Source organism: Aphelocoma coerulescens, chromosome 9 (genome assembly GCF_041296385.1).
Source record: "Aphelocoma coerulescens isolate FSJ_1873_10779 chromosome 9, UR_Acoe_1.0, whole genome shotgun sequence".
NCBI classification, from domain to species: domain Eukaryota; kingdom Metazoa; phylum Chordata; class Aves; order Passeriformes; family Corvidae; genus Aphelocoma; species Aphelocoma coerulescens.
In genome coordinates, this window is record NC_091023.1 from 23,597,837 (window position 1) to 23,615,773 (window position 17,937).

General features: G+C 42.0%; 1 protein-coding gene across 2 annotated transcripts in view; it reads right to left on the reverse strand.

Annotated features, from left to right (window-relative positions):
• The window catches only part of SERPINI1 (serpin family I member 1), a 44,636-nt gene extending 26,727 nt beyond the window's left edge, over nt 1–17,909 (reverse strand). Inside the window, exon 1 of one of the 2 annotated variants that reach the window (XM_069024802.1) lies at nt 17,829–17,909. Coding sequence is in view for 1 of the 2 variants with exons in the window: in XM_069024801.1 (XP_068880902.1) it covers nt 827–904 (78 nt within the window). In the remaining variant the exon portion in view is untranslated. Of the gene's footprint in view, nt 1–826; nt 917–17,828 lie in introns of those variants that run through there. The other variant, XM_069024801.1, reaches the window with a different exon arrangement.
• Between the last annotated feature and the right edge of the window lie 28 nt (nt 17,910–17,937).

A 17,937-nucleotide genomic window follows, 5' to 3' on the forward strand; every position in this document is an offset into this window, starting at 1 on the left:
TCTCTCTACCTTTTCAGTCCCTTCTGCTTTGTCCAGGAATCCAACCTGGATAGATTTTTGCTTGAAGATTGGGCAAAAATTGCACCTCCAGCAGGCACTACTGGAGCAGAAGCATTCTCACCTCCAGAACGTTGCGGTTTTACCTCAGGAAAACCTCAGAAGTAACATGACACTTCCTCCCATCAGCTGCTCACTGTGTTCATCTCCCTTTTCCTCCCTGGCACTCAGCCCCTCTCTTCCTCCAGCACAAGGACTGCAAAACAAAGCTCAAACCTGAGCTGGCTTCACCTGAGAAATAACTGCTTTTCCACAGCCAGGGAGACAGGCAGGTGTCCAGGGGACAGCAGCACATCAAACATCCTGCTGGGAACCCACAGCCAGCAGTGCTCACCCAATGCACTGGGACACGCTCACGTGGGGCTGCCACACGGAGCCTGCCTGGAGGTGAGAGCAGGCAAATCAAATACCAATTCTCACAGCAACAGATACACAATTCAGGAGGTGTTATTGCTCATAACCAGCAGAACATAGTCAAGGAAATGCCAGAATAACTAAATGTCCATAACATGCTTTAAGCTACAGCCGTCGAGGACAGGGCACGCAGCACATGAAGGATCTACAAAGCACTCTGGGTATAAGGAGTGCAGTCCCTGAAGTGGTGACAGTCCTGGGAAATTCCACATTCCTCTTGATGGCAGGCAGGCACATCACTGATGGCTAAGACATGTTACATTTAGCCACCAAGGCAGCTCCTTCGTATTAGGGGATGTACTTACATTTTCTGTGCTGCAAAAAATGTTGATCCCTAAAAAATGTTTACCCTTACCTTGTCAAGCAGAGATTCTACTGACACATGTGGAACCACTGAGCTTGCTGGAATCTGTTTGTCTCGGTGCGATGACATCTACATCTCGATCTGCACAAACATTTATTAATAAGTTAAAGGATTTTATCACCATCTGTCAATTATGGTGTCATTGCCTTCTGGAGCAGGAAACCTTGAGGTTAATTTCATTAGAGAGCAGCTCAATAAGGATATAGGAAAGAGTGGGGCATTTAAACCTCCAGTACAGAGTGACTAAGACAAAGAAGAGTCATTCTACAGGAAGTGTTTGGACCACACTAAAACCTTGCTCTCCAACACACAGCCAAGTCATGCCCTTCAGGATTCTTTATTTCTGTTTTTAAATTACTCCATGGCACCACGAGCTTTGAGAAAACCTGAAAAGTAAATGGTAAACTGAAAAATTTCATATTGACAATTTTTTTCCACTGAATCCCAAATGTTTTTAAACTTTCATGGAGCTTGGCACTGAGTCACTAACCTGCTGAGGCAATTATGCAAGCCAAAGTTGTCTTAATTGCGCTTCCTCAAGCATATTCCCTCAGCTCCAATTAAAAAATAAAAAGAGATGCTGAGAAGCCATGTCCAAAATACTTAAATTTGAATAGCCTAAAGTGAACATCTAAATACATGTCTAGACAATTTAAAAAGGTGGTCTTGTTTCCAAATCTACTGCTATAAGGCCTGCAATCGGGAGGACTCATATGCAATTCTCTGTTTCTTCTGTCTAGGAGAAACAAATTTTTAGAAATAGTTTGGCAGAATGCCTTATTTTTGACAGCTCCAGTGTGCCCCACAAAGTAAGAGCTATAAATAAGAAAACACAAAACCTACAAGCTCTGTGAAGGAGAAAATTTGAAGCATTATGGAACTTGGGGATTCTAAAGGTTCAGAACTGGGGGTGTGCCTGTGGCTCATCTGAAAAAGTCAACAAAGCCTGACTGGGGAGAGCTTCAAGGCTTGAGATTGAAATACTATATAGGATCTGCTGTCAGCACACCAAAAGCAGGGGGTCTACCTGTCAAGTTCCATAGAAGCATCTTAACTAGGCACAGACTGGGTTTGGTGGTTTTTTAGCACCCATTTCTGTTGCAGTGAAGGCTGTCAGCCCTGCAGAGCTCCCTGAACGAGGCCTCTCTCACATACATCAGTCTGGTGGTGAAGATGGTGACCTGATCTGCTGTGGAAGGAGCAACAATGCCCACACACAGGAAGGGAAGTTGGGTCAGAGAGGCTCTCAAGAACCAATTCTGACACGTTCTACCTCTGCAATGATTTTTCTTTTGAGTGAAAAGGCCGGTGCAGTACTCCACAGGGTGCAACCATCGAGGGAAGATGCCCCAAATGAGACAGCAGCATTCCTTTTCCTCCCTCAGACTTCCTTAGGGCTATCTGGGAAAGGAAGGGTGAGAGCTAATTCTGTAGTAGTCTCTTTCTATCAGAAGCAGCAGAGATAGAACACTGCAATCAGTTATTTTAGACACAAGAACAACTTCTTGCCTGCTCTTGCACGTACCACAAATTTCCTTACTTACAGCAAGTCCCATTTCTGTTATTTTCCTGTGAAATTCAGCTGATCATCAAGCTCCCAGTAGCAAGCTCCCACTATAATTTAATTAAAAGGGCAATATCTACGTTTCACCATATGCAACTGCCAGATGCAATCACTGCAGTTGGAGTCTAAAGGCGAGACTCCTGCATGTACTGGAGCATAGTTTTATAAGTGATGAAAGCTGTCACTTATGTCACAGATATTGCTGTAATGCATGATGATATTACAGTTTCAGCAGAACCAAAATATATTAATAATACATTCTGTGGAAGCATTTACAGCAAGTGAGTTTGGAATACAGTGTTTCAAGCATTTTTCTTGCAACTCCCTATTTATACATAAAGTCACTTCAGATATATTACATTAGGCTATGTACTTTGCCTGGCATTATACAAGCTCTCACAGCCAATTTTAAACCTTCCAAAGTAGGAGGACTGAAAGACATAACTAATTAGGGTGAAACAAAAACAGAATAGGAACCCTTCACTACTTGGGGTCGTAGGAATAGGGAGTGCTCCATGAGAAGCATCTAGAAATTGTGCATCTCTGGAGGATGCTTTGCTGAATGCCTTTTAAAAGCCCATCAACCAACTCAGGAAAGTTTTCAAATGTCCTTTAAGAAACACAGTGAAGAATGATAATCTTTAAATCATCCCAGAATAACTAAAGAGAAAAAGTATATGGTGTGAAACACCATTTCAAAAGATCAAAGTAGAAGTTAATTCTTCCATACCTTGTTCAGCTCCCTTCACAAGGACTTCAGAAGAAAAGAGATCACGCTATGGTATAGCTGTGTCAAGATGATGAAGAAAGTTAATTAAAATGTATCAGGATTTCAGAAGAGGAGTCTGTCACTGCATGAACTGAAAGCAAGCGTGACATACAAACCAGCTTGTTTTCCTACAAAATAATATTGGCTTCAGCCTTGCAATCAACACTGGGCTCCATTTACATTTAGGTGACGTCCCTCTTGCCAGGAGAGTTATTATTCACTTCTGTTAACACTTCTGAGATCAGAATTACTTTCTTACAGTACAGTAATAAGACAGAGATTGCTTTAGAAAAAAAAAAACCAACCCCAAACCAATTAACCCCAGCATTCCAAGTAGATGTTATACCCTGATTAATTACCAGCAGCAATCCGTCATTACCAGGACAGCTGTTTATAACGCACCGACACCGTTCCTCCAACGCTTCTCTGCTCCATGGTCCCTTTCTCCATGGAAGACTCAGGACTGCAGCAGCCACTGCTGAGCTTCCAGCCAGCCACAATCACTCCTGGGAGCAGCTGCACATCTCAGAGAGCCTGTTCTGACAGCAGCAACAGCTCTGTGCTGAGCCCTCCTGGCAGCCCTGGCACCCACACCAAGGACACGGCCACCAGCTGATAGAGCTGTCCTGGCACAGCCAGGAGCCAGGCAGGGCCTAGGAAAGCCCAGGTTTAAAAACCAGCTGAAAGAGCTGTTTTGGCAAGTGCACCCAGCCCAACCAGCAGAGCCACGGCTGAGGCACAAAATGACAATGAGAAAAGGCTCTAAAGCTGGTCTAGCACGAAGTCTGCAGAGACAAAAGGGTGAGAAGGAAGAGTCACTCAGAGGGTTTCAGTTCTGAACCAGCAAAATGGAGCCACTGAGCAAGAACATTTCAGCAAAATCAGTAACTGAGAGAAAAATTTAGCATTAAGCCTCTCCACTTCAAATATTTCTCTAACATAGCAGAATAACATCTGTTACAAAGTACAGACTTTTTTTCTAAAAACTACAGAATAATCTCAATGCCAAATTCAGCCACTAGCAGGATTTTTTCACTCTGTATTTTACACAGTGGAAAACTCCCAACAAGGCATTCCATAAGAATTTCTTTTTGATCTGAAGGATGCTGATCACCGACCTTCCCAAAGGAGTGAGAAGCATGGGAATTCCATGCGGAGAAGAAAATTAAACTCTCCTTCCTCCTACCCTAAGGCCAATTCCAATTCTTGCCTCTCAGCCCTCAGCATCCCTGCTATTTGCTTTGCTGGTATTTTTCATATATTCTCAAATATTTTCGTTTGTCTCTCTTATCCCCATGACTTCTACAACTCCACAACTCTGGTTTTACGTTGCTTCCACTTGAGAGCAGCCCTGCAAACACCTAAAAAAAGCAAGCAACCAGGACATCTGCCTCATCACAGAGAAGACTCCAGACACCCATACAGACAAGTCAGATCCAGACAGGAAGAATAAACCACCTAGTATGGCACAATGAACAGAATTGCCACTAAAATCCTCATGCTTTTATCTCCGCATCATCATTCCTGTCCTTCCTCCCTCTTGTTTCTTCACAAGCATCCATGAACTTACCAACTTAAGGAAAAAACACAAAAAGCCAACAAATGGGACAGTAGCAGCCTCATGCTGTTCACACTGGGAGAGCTGGCAGGGCATGAAAACAAGAAGTAAGCTTGGTGCCCTGCATGTGTTTCTGAATTGTTCAGAGAGAATATCTGGAACAACAGCAGCTTTAAGGGATAAACGGGAAAGTTAGAAACAGAAAGACAGGGAGGAAAAACTACTCCCTGCTGTGCAGGCATCTTATCCACAACAGAAGATACACAATGACCAAAGAAATACAGTTTTTTCAGTCAGAGGCAAAAAACAAGCCTTATTTACCACGGGGAGGGGGGGTGGGGGGAATATTTGCATTTTTGTTCCCATAGTTTTGTTTATCCTGGCCTCGGAGGCTTGTGGCTATTGAAACATCACTCTTGGCTCACCACGGACAAAACAGCTCCATTCAGAGTCCAGCATTCAAGCTGTGCCTGGAAGGTGGAATCTGGCTTTGGAGCTCACTTCTGTGCTCACTGTTCAAGCCTCATTGGTTTGTGTTTATGGGAACTGACGCTGTTCCAAGTACCCACTCCAGGATGAGCCATTTAAACACCACATGGAGGGAGCTGAATTTGTCTTAATCTTGCTTATTCTCCCACACAGAGGAGTTTGCATCACGTTAGACTTGATTGTAAATGCTGCAACAATTCCCATGAACAAGAGCAATCGCAAAGCACTGGAGGAACAGACCACTTGTGCTGGGCTCTGCTGGCTCACATCTACACAACCTCCCTGAGGCTCCAGGAATACACTCATGCTGTGTTGTACAGAGGATGTTTGGGGTTTCTTTTTGGTTGGGTGGTTTGGTTTTGGTTTTTGCTTTCTTGTAAGATTTTTATCATTTGAAAACTCCAATAACTTAAAGAAAGGAATCAAATAATTTCCAACACCCAGAATGAAAATTGAAGGTTGAAACCTCCCTGTCTCCCTTCCCCAAACCAAACTGCCTGTTTTCCAGCAAGGTGTTTTGATAAGGATGTCTTATGGCAAGTTAATATTAATTCTGCCTTTTTTTAGAGAGACTGTGACAGTGCTCCCAGTTTTTGTATGACAAGCTATGATTCATGTGTGTCCAATATTTTACATTGGTGGGTAACATACACACTTATTTAAAATTAGGTTAATCTTTTTAATTAGCGTGGCTTTCAAAACTAAGTAGGCCAACCTGAATTCTTGTGCCTGTATTTAAGATCCCACTTTTCGAGCTTTCCACAGGTTATCTGATTGTTACGTCTAAATTAAGTTGTCAAAAAGGCAAGGTGGACAGCTGCACCTCAAAGCAATGAATTCAGGCCCAGTTTGTGCCAAGCAGTTCCATCAATATAGTCACAGAAGAAAAAAAATATTTTAATTTTCAGTCAATCTGTCTCAGCAGCAAACTCATTAGGCAACAAGCAGGCAGAACGCCTTGCCTCACACAGACCTCCTGGAGCTGGTGCAGCTGGATGAGAAACAGTGCCCAAATCACACACATTTTTTTTTAGTTAGTCACCACAGGACAGTTATGCCACTGGATCCAAATACACCCCCAGGTGTAAATGGGCAACAGCTCGTCTCTCACTGCATCAAGACTCTGCTAATCCTTGAGGCAGCACACAGAGATCAGCTGTGCACCTTCTGGACTCTGCAGCATGGCCACCTCTGTCTCGTGATCACAGACTTTATCACTGGGGCTCACGGAACACTAAAATTATGGCTGGCCTTCTTCAGAGAATGAAATCACCCACCTAAAGTTATTTTTACATTTACTTCTTTGTTCAACTCATCCATAGCAGAATATACAGAATTATACTACCTTGAAGTGAAGAACAACAATGAGATTTGTTGTTTGAAGCAGTTAAGTGCCTGTGTAGAGGTGACAGCAGCTCCACTGCATCGTGTCCAGTCCCATGGGACATTCAGTGGTGTGAATTTCTGCACTTAAAGAGCAAACAGCAACCAGCTGAGACATCAGTGCTTGTTTCCATAAAAATATAGGGAAGCCAATAGCAGAAAACATCCAGCCTTCACCAGAAGACATCTCTTTTCCAACTCCCAAAGCCCACAGTAACCATGGCTACTAATAATGGACTAAAAGTTCACTACACTTTTTGCCCCAAAGCTACATTAAAAACCTTGACTTTAAACACACCAGTCTTCACCACACAGAGTTGTAATATTTGTGTGCTTACTGTGGCTCCTAAATACAATATTAGTGATGTCAGACATGGCCATGCACTTGCCCAGGCAAGACTCTAGCCCATGTCTCTATATAGCCAGAAATTAATAGCACTTATTTTTCCATGATTCACAAGTTTTCAGGAATTGTTATGATGTACTAGGAGGGGCAATGAAAGGCCTAGTAAAATAATGGATTAAGAAAACTCTTAGTACAGCAAGACTTGAAAACACACTTATCACAGCTGTAATTACAAGCCTGAACGGACACAGCTGATCCCTAACCTCAAACGCTTTTACACTCCCATTCAGCAAGTCTGCATTAAGGAAAAAATCTTTACTGGGGCCTTATTAAACAAACATTTCCTTGTTCTCATTTTAAAGGTCCTACTCGCTTAACCTGTCTCATATAGAGACTCAAACCATGACATTACAAAATTAGAGCTTAACTACCTCAAAGTCTCCAGGTTGTTCAGATTTCCAGAGGTCTTTTTGCTGAATTGTTTCAGGGAGGGAACTGCGACCATATTTACCTCCTATTTGACATTGGCAACTCCCCACTCACTCCCTCTGGGAACTGCTGAGATTACTTTATCCAGGAATCCAGACTAGAAATTTTCCCCTGTATTGTCCTGACCCAACTGTGGATATTGCTGTGTATTTATTTGGTTTATGATACTGTCAAAGAGGTCAAGGTGGTTACTGTGGGGAAAAAAAAGCTTAGATTTGGCAGGCACTCAAGCAGTGTCTTTCAAAAACCAAGAGTATTCCCTATGCCTAAGTAATTTTCCCCTAGGACCGAGTGTGACACAGCCTGGCTGTGAATACTTTAGGGCGGGTGTTTATTTTTTAATTGGACTAACAATGATGCCAGTTGAGGTAGCCAAGTATGAAATTAATATGGATTTAAAAGCTCAAACTTAGCCAGTTTGGAGATGTTTTATTTCAGTCCCTCTCTTTGATAACAATCATGGAGAGAGAAGAAAAAAGGCATTACAATACTGATTGTGTACACACAGTGGATGGGACAAGCTGAGTTTCAAACTGTAGTAAGAAAACATCAGGCTAGACTTAAACAATAGAATTTTGCTGGCAAACACAAGAAAGCTCTGGAAAAGGTTGCTTGGGGAGATCTGCACCCATATCCACTACATCCCATGGTTTTGGTGCAATGATTTTGAATTCTTTGCCAAACCAGTAAGGTTCAAATCTCTGTTCTGTGTCAGGCATGGGAACATAGAAGTCATCCCTGTTTTATGGCTGGCATAGAAACCTCCTCAGGACCCCAGTTCTGTTCACTGTGCAGCTCTGATTTTATTTAAAAACCTGAAAAATCAGAATTGTTTTCCCTTGGCTTAAGCTAACATGACAAAAATAATTCGAGCTACTCAGAAAATGTTGTGTGTTTAACTGCTTGATCTGTAAGTGGAAAAAAGCTAATTACACAACCCATTTAGGCATTTAATGTCCCAGGGCCAAGTCACTCTATGTCCACAGAAAACATTAATAAACATGGCTTATCTCACTTTATGAAAGTTGTGATTACTGTTTTTCAATAACTGCAGCTATCAGCAGCATTTCACCTCTCCTACCTTATGAAACTGAACCCAAACAGCAAAGCCTATTTGAATTCAGCTCAAATGTGAATTTACTGGGAACATGTTCTCTTTTTGCTCCTGTGTACAATGTCAAAATTCAGGGCTGGATTGCTCAAAGTGCAGCACATCAGGGCTCAGCTGGGAACAAACAGGAGCATCTGAGCACATGAGATCAAATAAGCTTCTAGTTTGATGCCTAAATGGGAAATAAATATTTGAGGGTAAAAAAAAAAAAAGAACACAAAATAAGCCTGCCTGCTCATTTTCAGAATTGTTACATCTTATAGCTATCTGTAGAAATGATCCACCTTGCATTTCAGCTACAGAACACACAAGAAATATTAAGGAAGTTTCCTCTATGGAATAAAAGCCATCATAGTACTATGTACTTATAGTGCAAATCCCATTAACATCAATCAAAAGACCTTATAATATTTGGCATATATGACATTATTATATAATATATATATATGCTTTAAGTCATATATGGATTATTGATATCCCACTTCTGAAATGCCACCAAGCTGTTGGCTCTCATTCAATACCAACCAACCCCCTCTCCCTTGTTCTGGAGGCAGACAAAATAATTGTAAATTGATAGCAAACCCTCTGATTTTAATTATGATTGAAAGTGAAGAGATTCCCAGAAAGGAAACAAAGTCAGTAACTTTTCATGCCACACAGACATGATAGTTACAATATAATGTAACATATAGACGAGCTTTATGAATTAGGTAATAAATTATCTTCAAATCTACATATTCCAACAAAATATACATCTTCCATTTATATATATATATATATATATTCCAACAATATAAAAGGCTCTCTCAGGTCCTTTTCCTAAAACTTCCAAAACTTAAAGTGGCTCATCCAGTGTATCCACACAAGATTAGCTCAAGGTTAAGTCTTATGATTTTAACAGTTTTTCAGATGAAAAATATTCAGATTTTTACTCAAACCCAAGAAAGAATCCCATTTCCACAGAAACTGTTAAACTCAGGTGAATCCATTCCAGAATCCACACTACTCAGGCCTAGAAATATTCCAAAGCAAATAAAAGAAAAGGAACTAACAAGAAAAAAAAATAAGTGATTTCCCTAAGCATTTCCATAGCTTGCATAAAGACAGCAATTACCATAGCTTGTCTTCTAAATTAATGATTCACAGTGATGGATTATTCATGCAAGTCGGCCAGCTGAACATTATACTTTGACTCTGGGGAGAAAGTATAGCATGTCTTAATTAACTAGATTTTATATATGCCAAAAGATACCCAGGAAAACTTTATTTCTCTAGTCAACCAGGTAAAATTTGAGCAAACAGAACTAATGGTAATTGAAATATGCAAAAACTTCCGTAGTCTCTGAATCCATATTTAAAGTGAACTAGCAAGAGCACATTGCCTCAAGTGAGCTCTGTAAAATAGATCCAAATTGCCATTTTGTTGAATGAACTGACTTCAGATCCGCTCCATTTAAGCGTGAAAAAGATGGAAATTTCACATTAATATGCTGCTTCCTGCCTCTGCACAACCTTGCAAGGCTTCAGTGATGGCACAGTTTCTTGTTTCAAAAGGCTATCGAGTATTTTCTTGACTGAAACTCAACACTGAAATTTTCTGAGTGAATTATAGGTTATTATTCCAAATATTTTCCAAATGAATGCTGTGCTCTAATGGCCTCCTTGAAAATACATAATATTTATGTGTTGTGCAAGTCTATTGATGCTATTTGTTACTTTGATCAGGATGGTGCAAAATACAATTCCAACAATATCTGGGATTTGCACTTATTAGCTTTCAAAGTGTTTCTCAATCATTGCATTGAAGATTTACAAAATAAAAATGGGAAGGCCATGATAAATGTTGCAATTTATCCTTCAAGTAGGTAATAGGAACGATCTAGTGTCTCTAGAAATCTATACCAAGCTGCTCTGAGACAGCAAGGATCACCATGCCTGATGAATTACATGCCCAGCTAGTTGCTTACATGGCTTATATACACTGAGGTTGTTAAAAGCATTAATCACAGTCAAATAGACCTTTACCTTCAACAAACTAACCCCAAATGCTTCACAGCCACTCATAGATTTTAGGAGTAGGAAGAGTCTGTTTTCATTTTATACTGGAGAAACGTAGGTTAAGTAAAGATTAAGTGACTTGTCCACTACCAAAAGATCTAAAAACAATGAAGTTTTTTACCTTCTTCCCTTAAAACTAACCAATCCATTGGTGTTACCTTCTCTGAGCTCCTGGGATAATCCTAGAGCCTTTGAAAGCAAAAATTTAATTTTGGTCCTTGCTCTCTCAGTGCTTCAGCAATATTTCCAGGCATTCTTCCAAAGCCCTACACTTCCTAAGGAATTAAGTAATAACTCCAAGATAGGATAGTTACATAGATAAGGATTAGGAAATGATGGTGAGAATCAATTTAATTAGTCTCTACCAATCCTGAAATGACAAATAGTGGGAACACATTATCATACCTTTATCTCCACAGGGCTTTCATTACAGGTAACGAAGATCCTTATGAGACCCAGCTCCTTGTAACAATTCTTAGATGCAGATTTGAATTCATGCTGCTGTTCTCCCATTCCAAATATAAGATGTCCTCGTGTTCTTCTTGGGAAATATACCTCCATCACTTCAAGAACTTTTTTTCATTGTGACTGAGCTGTCCCCTTGCAGCTACAGGGTATTTTCCTGTCACTTCATATATGGGGACTTGCTATCTGTTATGTCAAATCCACAAGTGCACAGTGTTTTAATATCGTATGCACATTTTCCTCCCTCACATTTTTATATGATAAACTACTAATGGCATTTTTTGCTTCATGCATATCATCCCTTCAAAATAGATCTACTTACAGTCAATTTGATTCTTACTCACTGTCATGGGTATTTTACATGCCCTGCTGCTCCATATCCCCTGTAATTAAATATTCCTGCTTGCTTTTTTTCTGATATTTGTTTTCCTTGGTATCTTCCCATACATCTAATATGCTGCTTTCTTTAGTATTTTAACAGAGGCATGGTAGGAAGAGCAGATGGAAGCTGTCAGCTACAGAGGATGCCAAGTAGCTTCTGAGCAAGTGGAGACTCCAAAAGCTCTAAAATCCCCGTGGGGTTTGGGGACACCTGGACATTCCCTGTGCCTCAGAGACCTGGGGGAGACTAATCTAAGGCACTGTCCTGCAGCCACCTTAGAGCAAGCAGAGCTGGTGCCTGCAGTGACCACACAGGTGACAGGGACCTGGGGAGCTGCAGCCAGGCAAGCACAGCACAGGGCACCAGGAAGAACGTGAATAATTGCAGCTACAAAGCACCACAAACACAGTTCTGCATCCTTGCAGCCGCATTTTCAGGTGGCAGAAGTCAGGAGCCTTGGAGGTTAAAAAGAAGCAGAGATTTGTGAACACACACTGCAGGAGCACAGAGCACTGTGGGCACAGCAGAGGAAAGTACAGCATGGAAAAGGAGACCCTTAAAGGGAGGCGGATAAACCAGGCCAGCGGATCAAGAGGGAAGGCCAATTCAGATGCAGAGGAATGACCCGAGGCAAAGGCAAAACAGCCCTCCCAGACTTTCACTATTACCAGCTGGGGACAACACATAATCCCTATCTGTCACACTTAAGTCAACATTACTGCAGGATGGAAATGAGATCACAGCGACCACAGACCAGAGCAGTGCCGAGCTAAAGGGCTCAGCTCGGCATCTCCCAGGTTCACATTCCAGCTGCAGGATGGCTGCTCTTCCTAACACTTGGCTCACTTCTCCTCAGATTCCCAGACACTGCTGTCCTCTTCTTCCCAGCTCCTCAGACTGCAGATCTCCACCAACAGCTCCCTTGGATAGAGAGAACCAGGAGAGCAGATGTGTTGATGAATCCCGTGACTGGACTAACCACAACCAGAGTCCCTCGGCACAGAAAAAAGAAGCTGCTCCATAGCACATGCAGTCATGAAACAAGATCTGGTTTGTCACACTAGACCAAGGAGGTGTAGCAGGCATATTAAGCATTAATCTAAAACTCTTCTGTCATCTTCAACTCAAACATCAGCTTTGTCAAGTGATATCTGAACCCTTAATTTAGAAGTGTGGAGTCAGTTTTGGTCTAGCAATTTTTTTTCATCAAAACCCCACCTTCTGCCTGTAATGCTACTGTGAATAAACAATGTTACTTTAATAAAGAGGTTTTTATGCACCATATGCAATTGCACATGCTTTTAAAGATAAAATAGAATTACTACAGTGTTTTAAAAGTCCATATCCAGTTTAATAAGAGACTAGTTTATTCCTCTTTAGTACTTGTAAGAGTCATTAGACATCTTTCAACTCCCACTAATTACTTTGTTTTTGGCAGACATTACTGTTTCCTCCTCCTGCTTTTTTGAATAAATCTGAAATTAACAAGTCAATAAACTGACATATTTACAGTAAAAATAACTCGGCTCCCCTGTCTTCTTCCTCCCACTTCTCATATCTCTTAGCAGATGAAAAGGTCATCATTCACCTACAGGCTTTACACACACTCGTGGGGACTTGGGCACCTTCCCTTTGCATCAACCTCATCTCAAGTTGAAGACCTGATATTACAGTAAGCTGTTCTTGTCGTCTTAGGTTTTGATTAATTGCTTTAAATAGTTTAGAAACTGGAGCAAGTGCTTCTTTTGAGAAAAAGATATCTGGGAGAGAAAACATGAGTTGCTTCAGTGAACTCCAACTGCTGTGTGAAGTACACAGTCATTAATTGCTCCAGGAGCTGCTTTAATTTAAACGTGGAAAGAAAAGCATCGGAAAAGGGCAGTTTTGGAGCACCAATTAAAAAATGATGTCTTAAGTCTTTAGACCTTTCCAACTCCAACTTACATAACTGAAATGTATGGGGAAAACTAGGGCAGCAAACATCACCTCAGACATGGAGGCAGTCCCCACACCCTGGCACTTTGCTGCTCTGCCAGGGAAGGAGGCAATCTCCAGTGGCTGAGTGATGCTGAGGAGTTCCGACAGGCTGTCTTTGGCAAAGCACCCACGCTCTTAGCACTACCTTGACATGCCAAGGGCAGTTACAAAAATCACAGTGGAAAGTAGATGTCCAAGTCCTCCAGCTCACTCCAAACTTCCACAGGAGAATCAAGGCTGGAATGGCACTGCTGCTCAGACAGCACCAGCTGCAAAATGCAACTGGCAAGCAGTGTTTGGGCATTTTGTCTTATTGCAAAGGTAGTTAAAGCACTTGCTTTCTGTGCTGAGCAAAATTCTCAGAACTGCAAAAGCAAAAGCCTTTAGTGTGTTGTGCAGAAAGGTTAAAAAGGAAATGACAGTTCTCTTTTCTGAGATGAGGAAATCCCCCCAAACCTACTGCGCACACAGAAACATGCCCGACAAAAACAGAGGAAAACAGAAAAGCACGGGAACTGCAGCTCTTCCGTGGTCTGGGGAGATCACTGCTGGCTAACGAGTGCTTGTTTGTACATCTGAGACATCTCCCTGCACATATGGCTCAGCTTCAGTTTTAATTCTGACAGAATAGATCTTTCTAGAAGCAGCAGATTGTCCATTAGGCCCATCGAGCCATCACAGGGTTAGAACTGTCGGACACACACAGCAGACTAGAAACAGAGAGCATTATTAAGCAATTATTTCTTTAGATATAATGATGAAAGACTTCGGGGCTGATGAAGTACATTAAAGTACATAAATTAGTGCAAAGATAGCCAGCCTATAAATTGGAAGCTAGTTGGTTAAAACTAAATACAACCACATTGTTTTAACTGTCTTCTTCTAGACAGTAAATTACTTGTCATTATTGATTCTTCCTGAAAGAAGAGTTTCAAGGTCTGCAAAAATACTTCTCAAGAATTATCATAATATTTAAACACTGAACTAAAGCAAAAATCCTTTACAACACACGAGGTCAAATCTCATTAACCCAAAAGCCATACACACATTTAACTCATTAGCTTGTATGAATAAGAAATTTCCTCTTTTCCCATCTCACAGCTACAGCTGCTCTGCAATGACTCCAAAAGCCCAAAAAGGACATGGATAACTCACGCAGCTTTTATCACATTAGCCACGGTCTGCAGTTCTCATAATCATTAGCTTTGAAGTGTATTAAACAAACCAGAACACGACCTTAGAGCTGATATTTTAATCACACCACATAAGAACTATTCTTTATCACAGATACTTCATTAAGGACACCAAAAGAGATGCTGTTGAGAACTGCCCAAGCCACAACAGGCAAAGAACTATTCCCATATTGCTTCATTGCTACAGACCTTCTCCAAAACAACTCTTCTAGTGACTGCATTAAGGTATTTACACCATAAAAAAATACATTCTTAATGGGATCAATGCACCCTTACATCCCTGTCATTTTGTACTGCTTTAAATGCCAAGTACAGAGGGAAAATAAGTACCAAAAACTTCACCGTTATTACTGAACTATAGGATTAATTTTTCTCTCTTGAAGTGGCTACAGCTTTATGTCCAAGACTATTTAACAAAGAGGTTTGCAGGAAATGTGTCCTTCTGTCAATTCAATAATTCAAGATTCAGAAAGTATTTCCTTTCCTCCTGCAGGAATACATGGTATGTTATTTCCCCCACCTCTAAGTTCTGCTAATGTTAGTCATCCAGTTCACAAGACCGTGCTGGAGAGACACGAATTAAACCCAAAATTTTTTTAAGAGACTTCCAAATTTAGCTACTCTGTTTTTTCATCCACACAAAGTATGTATATATTCCTAAAGACACATTTATCACTAATTACAGCGACTATACAGACATCTTTCCCTACCATCTGCCCATTATACTGTATCAGAGATATGCAAGTGTATATAAAATAGAGGAAACCAAACATTAACTTTAAAAAACATGCTTACATACCAATTTTTAATGTTATTTTGAACACACAGCTTAATTCAGATAAGGACAGCCTGAAGACTGAGTATAGGACAGATGTACCCTATATTAATTCAGCCTGTGCTTTACACAGACAGAATAATGTATTGCCCACACAGAACACAAATTGCTTGACATTATTCTAAAAGGTATTCAGGCATGCCAAAAATGTGTCTTCCCTGATGATGAGCAACCCAAAAAACAAATTTGAAATTTTGAGAAGTAAAACACTAGTTGAAAGAGCCTTTAAAGACTGGGGAGTAGCCAGACCCTGCCGTGAAGAATTCTACCAGCACTAACCCATTTTCACTGCTACATTTTATGATATGCAAGATCATAAATTGAACTAAGTTACACATAAATACAACATTTACATCAACAGAATAAATTTCAAGAGAGTTATTACAACAATAGTGTTCCTAGAACTATTCACCCCTGAATATGAAAGTAGACAACTGACACGTTCATGAATAACTTTCATCTACATTTCATGTGAGCAAATTGCTGACAACAGTAGATGAGGAGACAAACTCAAAGCAAATTTTAAAATCCCAACTCAAACTAGACTAGAGGATGTGAAAATACAGGATAGACAGTCTCATGAGGTCAAATTTTGGAACTCATGACTGCATTTATCAGGAAACTTCACGTTGCCACAAGCCTTCACATTGTATTACATCTTAGGCTGCCCTGTGTAATTCTGTAGACAACCCACACCTTAAAACAAAAGCCATCAACCATTCCTGCCCCCTCCCTTCCCTCAACAATTATTCCTCCTCACATTCAACCAAACCAGAGTAATTCTAAAAAAATACAATGGATGTAAAATAACAAAGCATGAATCTGGTCCAAGATTCATGGCTTAAGAGAAAAAAAAAACCCAAAAAACAAACAAAAAAATCCAACCAAGACCTGACAGAATCTGGAAAAGTATCACAAAACTGATGGAACAGGATAACAATCTAAAGTTTTAGCAGCTCTATGACTGCAGCTTCGTAGCTTTATTTAAAACATACTAATTACATTGAAAGGACAAAATACCATTAAAGAGACATTTGGCTCAATCTATGCTACAACATTTTGGTAAACACCTCTCACCTACACAGAATGGCATCATTTTCCATTAGACAAAATCACTAGATCACACCAAAAACGAGAGGAGAATTGAAGAATCTGAGCTTGAAAATGATTAACAGCACAAAACTCATACACATTATGCAGGTTTTAAGTAGCCCTTTAACAGCAGGGTACGTGGAGTATTGATATATAGGAGATCATCCATGGAGCTGATTAAAACAAAACAGGGTGGTGTGGGAAGGAGAAAATTCACGTGTAAAAATGTGTAACAATCCAGGTGCCTTTTTCCCTATTTTTCCCCAGCCCGTGCCCCTGCTCACCTCTAAGGAGGAGACGGAGCTGGGTAAGACACACGGATACCTGCACATCGTCCGTCTGCTCCCACAGGCATCAAACTCTTCCCACCTTGCTGCAAGAAGTTACAGCCAATGCCTGACAAGTTTAATGCCTGACAAGTTTAATGCCTTAGCTGTTCATTGCCACGCTGACACTGGGGAATGCGTGCGCCTTAACATTAGCTAATAGCGACCAGCGTTTAAAAAAGCGAGCGTTAACAGCGATACATCAGAAATGCAAATCCGAATCTAAAACTGAGTTGATGCTTTAATATTAATATGAAATTTTAACCACCGAGCTCCTTCTGCAGTGTAATTTAAAACTTCAAACCTTAAAGCTTGCTAGGAGCAGAATTCCCTCGACAAATAATGCACAAGTTTGGTTCCTCTGATGGCCAGCACTCGGGGCGCACAGTCGGTCTGCAGCGCGCGGAGCGAGCCGCCAGGACGGGTCTGCCACAGGCGGGAGCCTCCCAGGCGGGCTCCGGAATCCCAGCGGCGGGCTGGGAGCGGCCAGAACAGCTACGGGGACCCGCAGGACACCGCGGGCAGGTTCTGGGGCACGGCACCGCGACACTTTCACCCGAGCGCAACTCCGGCTGAAGCGCTCCCGCCGGGGCGCGGGCGCCTCAGCTCCGCGGGGCCGGAGAGAGCGCGTCCCTCCCCTGGCCACCCGCAGGAGCCGAGACAGCACCTGACAGGGTTCTGGGCTTGCCTGCCGCTCCCCGCCGGTGATCGCACGCCGAAGAAGCGGCTCTGATACCGAACGCCTCCTCTCCCGCCGCAGCGGGCACAGCCCGTCCCCCCCTCCCTCTCACTCAGGCGCTGAGTGAACGCCGGCGACCCCCGCACGGGCAGCGGCTCCTCCGCACCGCCACCACTCCGGCACGGAGCCGCGGGGAGCTCCGCTCGGTGTAAGAAATAAGCCGGCGCCCCCCGGTTTACTTGGCCACACAGCCCCGCGAAGAGACGGGCGCACTCACCAGCACCACCGCCCCGCCCGCTGCCCGGCGGTGCTACCAGCGCTCCGCGATCCGCCGCGGCTGTGCCGTGCTGGGCTGTGCCCGGCTCTTGTGAGCCCCGCTCCGCCCG